Genomic DNA, 9,310 nt, shown 5'->3' on the forward strand with positions numbered 1-9,310 from the left:
ATCTCTACTCATTTTCTTTAATGTTTGGAGAAAAGGATTAATCTAGCTAATTCAGTTGTGGGGGGAGGGGGGGACGGGGGTAAGTTTCTCTATTGTCTAGAGGACGTGGGGATGGAAAAAAGATAGTTAGGCCCTAGCTGTTGGTTCTGGGCTATTCAAGGTCCCCACCCAGCCCCCACCCCACCCCCTGGCCTCTTGCCCAAACCCCATTGCATCACCCCGGCCTGGAACTTCTGCCAGATCTGGCCTCCCCCAAGGCCCCCTTAAACCGCTGCTTACCACAACCCTAATGGAGTCAAGAAGAGGAAGGGAAGGAGAGGTGGGGATCCTCCCCCATATCTGGGTAACCTTCCTCTTACCCTGCCCCACACCTAGCAAGAGTGTCATCTCCCTTTTCAAAGACTCCTCTCACACATCTGGGCTTTCACATACTTCCGGTCCCCTAGGTGTCTGCCTGGCCCCTGGCCTGATCCCGCAGTCCCTAAAGCCCTCTTCTACAACAGGACCCAGCATTTTCATCCCTCCCCCTCCCCCTCCCCCTTCTTGTCATCTTTCCTTCCAAGAGAGCCAGGTGTCTCGCTTTCTCTTTACAATGCCCTCTTAGAATGGGACTCTGCACATTCCACCTCCCCATGACCTCCCTTCCACTGCAGCTGGACCTTCTACCCCCTCCTACACCCAGGGACCAACATAGCCCTCGCCTGGGGCCATCGCTGGAGAGGGAGGGCCTCTGTGTTCTTGGTCCCTCTGCATCACCTCTCACCCTGGACACCAAAACAGCATCAAAGGGCAGGGTGAACACAAGAGAGTCTGCATGGTAGGCAAGGGCCAAGCCTTAAGTCAGGCAGAACTGGGTGTGCACCCTGGCCCCACCACTTGCTCTCTGTGTGACCTGGGGCCTGTTCCTTAAGGTCTTAGAGCAGTGGTTTTCAACCTTCCGAATGCCGCGACCCTTTAATACAGTTCCTCATGTTGTGGTGACCCCCAACCATAAAATTATTTTCGTTGCTACTTCATAACTGTAATTTTGCTACTGTTATGAATCGTAATGTAAATATCTGATATGCAGGATGTATTGAGGCGACCCCTGTGAAAGGGTCATTCGACCCTCAAAGGGATCGCGACCCACAGGTTGAGAACCGCTGCCTTAGAGCCTGGTGTTCTTATGAAAGTCAGACACCTAACTTATGAGGCTGTTCTGAGGACTAAAGGAGACGATACAGATAAAAGGCACCTGGTCCATGGAGGGTGATCGATACCTGGCAGGCATGATTTGTATGAGGTAGCTGTTTTTCTGTCTCTGCTTCTCTCCTAACCTAGATACCGTCTAGTCCTTTTTCCAAGTTTTCCCCCATTTCTTACTTGCTTTTAATATTTGCTTATAGCAGTTTTAGTAATAATAGTCCCTCACATTCCTTAGCACTTTCATATCTCTTTTTTCATTGGATCATTACAAAATCTTTGCATTAGGCAGAAGAGGCATTATTGCTCCATTTTATTTTATATATATATATACTGAAGCTTCAGGAGGTACAGAAGTTTAGAACTAGAGTTTGTTTCAGGGACCATTCAAGGGCAACCCATCACTTTATGGGTAGAGAATCCAAGGCTTGGGGAGGGAAAGTGACTTGGCCTAGGACACAGACTTAAAAGGTGCACTAGCCTTAGCCCAGCTCTTTATTCCTTTCGGATACTTAGTTGGCATAGGTAGAGGCAACTCTCCCTCCCCCGCCAGCCAGGCATTGTCTTTGAGAATACACTGTAGGACCCAGAACTAGGTGTCCTCCTCTGGCCTGGCCAGGGCTGCTGTCGGACCTGCACGGTCTGGGCCCTGGTCCACTTGCTCCTCTCCACCCCCGACCTTGTCAGGCCAACAGAGTCAAACAGTAACCATATATTGAACAGGATCCTGGTTAATCAGAAGCCTGGCTGGGGGGATAGTGGAGAGAAAAGGAGATAAATTGGCAACGGGGTAAGCCAGAACACTGGCCTAGGAATCAGGATTCCTGGCTTCTGGTTATGTGGAGAAGGATTCAGAGTGACCTTAGACATGTTACTTCACTTTTGTGGGGCTTAATTTTCCCATCTGTAAAATAAGGACATGGGACTCAGTCAGCAGGTATTTTTAATTAAAGTTTTTTTCTTTTTAAAAAATTCAAATGATATCTTACCAGGACATTCTATATAAAAAGGGAAAAGAGGTTGCTCTAAAGCAGCGGTTCTCAACCTGTGGGTCGCGAACAATGAAAATACATCCTGCATATCAGATATTTACATTACGACTCATAACAGTAGCAAAATTACAGTTATGAAGTAGCAATGAAAATAATTTTATGGTTGGGGGTCACCACAACATGAGGAACTGTATTAAAGGGTCGTGGCATTAGGAAGGTTGAGAACCACTGTGGAAGATGAGGAGTGTCAGGACCAAAATAGCTCCTAACTCCCCGTGGCAGCCCTGAGGCTTCTACAAGAAAGTCTTCACACCCGTGGGTGCCCTCTGCGGTGCCTTCCAGTGGTGGCAGCCATGTCTCCAAGAACCAACGCTAGAGTTTCAGGGTCCTAAGGCTTCAAAATAAATTATGGCAATTATTTCTTCCCTTGAACTTTATATTTTAGAAGGGTTTATCTGCCCAACTGCATTTAGTAAGAAATAATTCTTTTTTCTCATTTTTTATCAGCTAGAAGTGAGAACAAGAAGACATCTATAGCTGCCAATCAGAGCTTGTGACCAATATGAGATAGTCAGGCTCTCTACATGAGTTGATATAATTCCAGCAAAAGTAAATATACTTGAGGTTTTAATTAGCCTGGGCTGCCTTATCAAGTAAACGCATGTTTCCATTAGGCTTTCTGAAAAATTGAAAATAACCCAGAGTTTCTGGCTGGTGTGGGTCACTGGTTACAGAGCACTGGCCCACGCACCGAAGGGTCTTGGGTTCGATTCCCGGTCAAAGGCACATGCCTGGGTTGCAGGTTTGATCCCTGGCCCTGGTTGGGGTGCATGCTAGAGGCAACCAATCAATGTGTCTCTCTCACATCAATGTTTCTCTGTCTCCCTCTTCTCCTCCCTCGCTTCCACTCTTTCTGAAAAAGAGATAAAAAGATATCCTTTTGGTGAGGATTTTTTAAAAAATATATTTTATTGATTTTTTACAGAGAGAAGGGAGAGGGATAGAGAGTTAGAAACATCGATGAGAGAGAAACATCGATCAGCTGCCTCCTGCACACTCCCCACTGGGGATGTGCCCGCAACCAAGGTACATGCCCTTGACCGGAATCGAACCTGGGACCCTTGAGTCCCCAGGCCGACACTCTATCCTCTATCCGCTGAGCCAAACCGGTTAGGGCTTGGTGAGGATTTTAAAAGATAAAGGAAATAGCCCAAGGACCTTCCATTGTTACCTTCTTGAACCCCTAAGGGGCCCCAACTGCTCCAGGATTTAGGAAGCAGGAACTAAAAATGGGAGAATAGGATAAGCTATGTGAGGTGCCATCCCTGACACCAGGTGCCTCCCTTGGCACATAGGCAGGAACACTAGTTATTAGACTGACTTGGAGGAACTGGGTTAGAAGGGCCACTGAACCCTTGGGTACAAGCCATGGGTGGTGGAGGCAGGTCTGGATCGGAGTCTGTGGGCTTACCTGCAACAACGGGTCTGCTGAACCTTCATACAGCCACGCACATGCCCCTGGCCCATGAGCTTGTGGGCTTTACAATCTTTGTAAGGTCTCTCTCTCACCTTCCAACCCTGTCCGACAAACTCCAGGCTTCTTCCTCGGGCCATCCCAGGAGAACTTAAGCTCAGCTCCTCCTCAAGAGCTGGGGGTGCTGTAAAATTGGGAGTGGGCCCTAGCCGGTTTGGGTCAATGGATAGAGCATCAGCCTGTGGACTGAAGGGTCCCAGGTTCGAATCTGGTCAAGGGCACATGCCCGGGTTGCAGGTTCAATTCCCAGTCGGGGGCGTGCAGGAGGCAGCCAATGATTCTCTCTCATCATTGATGTTCCTATCTCTCTCCCTGTTCTTTCCTCCTTGAAATCAATAAAAATATATTTTTTTAAAAAATGGGGAATGAGAACCGGGTCCCTTAGCCATAGCCTTGTGTTCTCCTGGAAGACTATCAGAGCTCCCCGAGACTTTGACATAACCTCTGCTCCCAGAGAGAGGGGAAAAGTATGGCCCAAGTCCACACTGAGCCAGTGCCTGCCCCTCATCCAGGGCTGACTCCTGGTCCAGTGCTCTTTTTAAAAAAAATTTTTTTTTTATTGATTTCAGAGAGGAAGGCAGGGGGAGAAAGAAAGAGATAGAAACATCAATGATGAGAGAGACTCATTGATCTCCTGCCTCCTGAATACCTCACCCAGGATGGAGCCTGTAACCCCGGGCATGTGCCCTGACCAGGAATCAAACTGTGGCCTCCTGGTTCATAGGTCGACGCTCAACCGCTAAACCACATCAGCCAAGCTGGTCCAGTGCTCTTTTCACTGCCTCCTGTACCACAACTTTTCTGGGGCTGCCCCAGCTAGGGGAGGGCGGTACCCCTCTCTCCTCACCCAGCCCTAGGACAACGCAGCCTCTCCGCACAATCAGCCTTACCTCCTGGGCCTGGTAACTGACCAGGTAACCGCCCATGGCCCACCCCCCAGCTGTATGTAGTGCCTGAGTGAAAAGGGTGGGGCCCCGCTGGTGGGAGACAAATGGAGACAAACGGAGAAGTGAGAGGTTGGAAACGGACAGGAAGCCACAGGCAGTAAACATTTCCTGTCCCCACAGTAACTAAGGCTGGCACCCCACCCCCCATCACTCCAGGAACTCTCGCACTCTCAGCACCCCCCCATCCCACTGGACCCTGGCCTCTCCCTCCTCCATTCTCATCCTCTGGACTGCTCACTCCCCACTGCAGTCCCTTGGAGCTGTTTCCTCTGTGGTTGCCATCCCCTATTTCTCTTGGACCCCACCCCTTTCACTCCTTCCCCACCCGGTCCTCTTGGAAGGCAAACCCAGCGTTTGTCACCTCTAACATAATCTCCCACTTGGATGTTCTTTCCTGGTAAGAAAGGCTGAAGAAGGTATCCTAATAACAGGAAGGAGTGGGTACGGGAATGCTGAGGCCGAAAGGGGACAGGAATCAACAGATATGGAGAAGCCTAAGATCTGAGATCAAGAGAGAGAAAACTCAAACATTGAAACCAAGAGAGCAAGCAGTCAGAGGGGCAGAGGATCAGAGGTTGAGAAGCCGGAACAGAGGCAGGTATGGGAGGAGAGCAGAGGCCAAGGCCTGCAGGGACACTGGCCCAGGGCCAGGCCCAGCCCTGGTTGTCAGATGCCGTCCTCATGGGAGACCCTGGAGGAGAACGCCAAGAAGGCTGACTGCTGTGCAGAAGCCTCAGAGGCAAGGGACCAAGAAATGGCAGAGACAGAGCCAAAGACGGGAAGATTATCCAGGACCTTAACTATGATCACCCCATTACATGGGCCCCCCAGCAAAGGCAACCCTCTCCTCGTGGTTTCAGCGGTGACTGAGGGACGGTGTCTGGAACTAAGACTCCAGTACAGCAGGATCTGAATGCAGACTCCTAGAGATGGTGTGTGGAAAAGGGTTCCGGGGCTGAGATAAAGGCCCAGCCCCAGTGGGGAAGTCCACACCAGAGCCCAAGGAGAAGGCAGGCCCAAGCCCAGGGGAACGGTCTGTTTTCACCACCATCCAGCTCTTCTCTCCACTTCTGCCTGATTTCCAAGACTCACATTTTCCTCCTACACGCCCCAGGGCTGGGCGGCTGGACAGCAGGGCAGCCGGATGCCTGGGTCTTGGCCCAGAGAAAGGCTCTGGCTTGGGACAAGAGGGTACGGGCTAGGTGAGAGGACCCTGGCTTCCAGAGGCTGCACATCCAACCTTGGCAGGTCCATAGAGGGATGGAGACGCTGAGGCCAGAACCTCTGGCCCCTCTTTCCCTTCCCAGAACTGACTCTGGCTCCTTCTCTCTCTAATAGCAGGGGAAGAAGGTAGGAGAGGAAAGAGAGTGATGGGAGGAGGGGAGGGGTTGTGTTAGTGACAGCGGCACATGGGGACCGCCTGACTCCAGCCTGTGCCTCTGGCATCTGTGGCATCTTCTGAGATATAAATACAACTCAGGGGGCATCCACCCCACCCCCAGCCAGCCCCTGGCCCAGAGGCCTGGGTCCTTCCTGCCTTGGGAAACTGAAGAAGGGCTAGGAGCCTCCCTGAACTGCTTCTCCATTCCCCTCACAGGGTCAGCGTGCTGGTGGGAGCACCCAAGGCTAACACCAGCCAGCCAGGCGTGCTGCAGGGTGGTGCTGTCTACCTCTGCCCCTGGGGCACCAGCCTGGCACCGTGCACCCCTATTGAGTTTGACAGCAAAGGTAACCAACCTCCTCGGCAGGCCTGGGAAGTTCAAGGAGGGACTGGGGGTGGGGCCCGGGTGGGGCCTGGAGTGAAGGGTAGAGCCTGCCCAGTTCCCTGGCCACGTGCCCGCCCAGCTCTGATGGTGGTGCTCCAGTTCTGTGCAGCGAGCAGCGGCTCCCCGTGGCACTCACACCACGTTCCCAGTCCAGCCCAGCCCGAGGAGGGCGGGCATGATTCAGAAACATGTGGCTCTCATTTCCCCTGAATCACCCACAGCTCGGGGAGGCCAGGCCAGTAACACAGACAAAGACAGGGAGAGTCACACAGGCTATTTGATTCATTTAACTAAGCACTGACTAAGTGATCGTGCGTGCCAGGCACTGTGTGTGCTGGGGCCGCGGGGGGTCGAAGCGTGATTTAGCCACTGCCCTCGAAGAGCTCAAGGCCCAGGGTAGATGCAGGGATAGAGAGGGGGGAGACAGACAGAGACCAGAGATAAACAGTAATAACAGCTAACACTTCAAGAGCACTTGCTCTGTGCCCAGCACTGCTAGAAGCACTTTATAAATATTAACTCACTTAATCCTTCCAACAACTGTATGAGATATTATTATCCCCATTTTATAGCTGAGGAAATAGAGGTTAAGTAACTTGCTCAAGGTCACACAACTAGTAAATGGTGGAGTAAGGATATGAACTGCTGAGCTATATCTGGCTTCAGAGATAAAGACTGGGGTGAGGGGACAAAAAGAGGAGCGCATAAACAGATGGAGACAGTGGGGGGGTGGGAGATAAGATCATGAAACAGATGGGGTGTTTTTTTTTTAAACCTGAAAGACAGGTAAGAATCAGAGGAATAAAAAAGGATGTCCTGTATGATGTATATATCCATACCCCATGGACACAGACAGTGGTGTGGGGAAGGCGGTGGCTAGAAGGGGTCCATGGGGCAGCAATCCCGAGATGTGAGAAAGATCGAGAAAAGAACAAGGTGCTCAGAAATACGGCCCAGGTACAGACAGAGGAGTGCAGCCAGAGGGTTGCCATTCTTCCCCCACTACCTCCTGCCCCCACCTCACTGCAAGCATCCTTGGTCCAGCTGGACCAGAGCGAGGCAACTCCAGAAACCCCAGGTGTGTGCGCAGAGAGGGGGGGTGAGTCAGGCTACACCAAGTAGAGCCTGAAGACCCTTTGTCATTCCCCTCCCAGTAAGTCCTGGCTTTAGGCTTGCAAGTGCTTGGGCGCCCCCAAGCTGAGGGTAGGGGCTGTGCTGGGCTCGGTGGCCCACTACCTGCATGACTCCCTTTCTCCCTTCCCCAAGGCTCTCGGATCCTGGAGTCCTCCCTCTCCAACCCCGAGGGGGAGGAACCTGTGGAGTACAAGTCCTTTCAGTGGTTCGGAGCAACCGTTCGCGCCCATGGCTCCTCCATCTTGGTGAGGGGCCAGCAGGCTGGGGTGGTGGTGGCCAGGGTAGGGCGTGGTCGGGCACAATGGAACACAGGCCTGGAGGGAGGAGAGGGTTTCTGTTGGTCTAAACCTAAGACTCCCTCCTCCGGGGCCTTCCCAGGCCTGCGCTCCGCTGTACAGTTGGCGCACAGAGAAGGAGCCGCTGAGCGATCCCGTGGGCACCTGCTACCTCTCCACAGACAACTTCACCCGGATTCTGGAGTACGCACCTTGCCGCTCAGGTAGGGCAAGAGTGGGCCCGCGCCTTGTCTGCCTTCTCTCTAGGAGGCGCTAAACCCGCCCCTTGTTCGTCTCGTGCTTACTGTCTGGTTCAGGGCCGCCCTTCCCCAGGGTCCTCTCCCACCTCCTTCCCCAATCTCTCTTCTTTCCTGCTTGGCCCATCTGTGTGGGCCTCCTGCCCACCACCTTCTCCCCCACAGATTTCAGCTGGGCAGCAGGCCAGGGTTACTGCCAAGGTGGCTTCAGTGCTGAGTTCACCAAGGTGAGAGGGTGACCTGGGAGGGACGTGGCTGTGAGTGGTGGACACAGGGGGGTCAGGACCAGACGTAGACTCGCCTCCTTCCCCCCACAGACTGGGCGCGTGGTGCTGGGTGGACCAGGGAGCTATTTCTGGCAAGGTAAGTCCTGCCGTGCTGACTCCTAGGGCCCTGGCACAGGCATCTCATCCCGCTCCCGGCCTGAGGTCGCCATCTCCCCTCCTGTTGGCCATCCCAGTTCTCCTCTCCCTTTGTTGAGACTTACGTGTCCTCCTCCACCACCCTGCACAAGCTTGCCTTCCTTGAACCAGACTTCCAAAATCCTATCCAGTCACCGCCACCCCCAGTTCTCTCCTCCCTGCCCCGCCTCCTCCGTCCATCTCCTCCTCATCCCCTTCCCAGGCCAGATCCTGTCGGCCACCCAGGAGCAGATTGCAGGGTCCTATTACCCTGAGTACCTCATCAACCTGGTTCAGGGGCAGCTGCAGACGCGCCAGGCCAGTTCCTTCTACGACGACAGCTATCTGGGTGAGTGAGCAGGTGGGAGGAGAGGAGGGGGCAACCTCAGGCACCCCTGTCCTGTCCTCACACTCCCCTGCCTCCTCTTTCCCACTCGGGCATCACCAGCCCCGCTGTCATACTTGTCATGTGCAGGCTGACTGTGAAGGCCTGCAGGGGTGGGGGACCGAGTGGAGATGGGCCTGGGCAGATGGGTCCCCGAAGCAAGAATACTAATACCCACCCACCCTGTCCCCCAGGTTACTCTGTGGCTGTGGGTGAATTCAGTGGTGATGACACAGAAGGTGAGTGTGTCCCCAGGCCAAGGCCAAGGGAGCGGGTGGATGGAGACCCAGGGACTGAGACACTTACCATTCTTGTGACTCCTTGTTTCCCACCCTTCGTCCACAACTTTCTCATCTCTTTGCAGACTTTGTTGCTGGCGTGCCAAAAGGGAACCTCACCTACGGTTATGTAAGACCCTGCCTGACCCCCTCTTCCTT

The 9,310-nt window shown here is 53.2% G+C and overlaps 1 protein-coding gene across 1 annotated transcript in view; it reads left to right on the forward strand.

Moving 5' to 3' along the window:
* Positions 1-9,310, forward strand: part of ITGA5 (integrin, alpha 5 (fibronectin receptor, alpha polypeptide)) — a 23,902-nt gene that overhangs the window by 1,696 nt on the left and 12,896 nt on the right. Inside the window, exons 2-9 of the mRNA XM_014542014.1 lie at positions 6,253-6,383; positions 7,688-7,800; positions 7,934-8,054; positions 8,253-8,314; positions 8,405-8,450; positions 8,712-8,837; positions 9,068-9,112; positions 9,238-9,304. Coding sequence (XP_014397500.1) covers positions 6,253-6,383; positions 7,688-7,800; positions 7,934-8,054; positions 8,253-8,314; positions 8,405-8,450; positions 8,712-8,837; positions 9,068-9,112; positions 9,238-9,304 — 711 coding nt within the window. The remainder of the gene's footprint in view (positions 1-6,252; positions 6,384-7,687; positions 7,801-7,933; positions 8,055-8,252; positions 8,315-8,404; positions 8,451-8,711; positions 8,838-9,067; positions 9,113-9,237; positions 9,305-9,310) is intronic.

Source organism: Myotis brandtii, unplaced genomic scaffold, assembly GCF_000412655.1.
Source record: "Myotis brandtii unplaced genomic scaffold, ASM41265v1 scaffold29, whole genome shotgun sequence".
NCBI classification, from domain to species: Eukaryota; Metazoa; Chordata; class Mammalia; order Chiroptera; family Vespertilionidae; genus Myotis; species Myotis brandtii.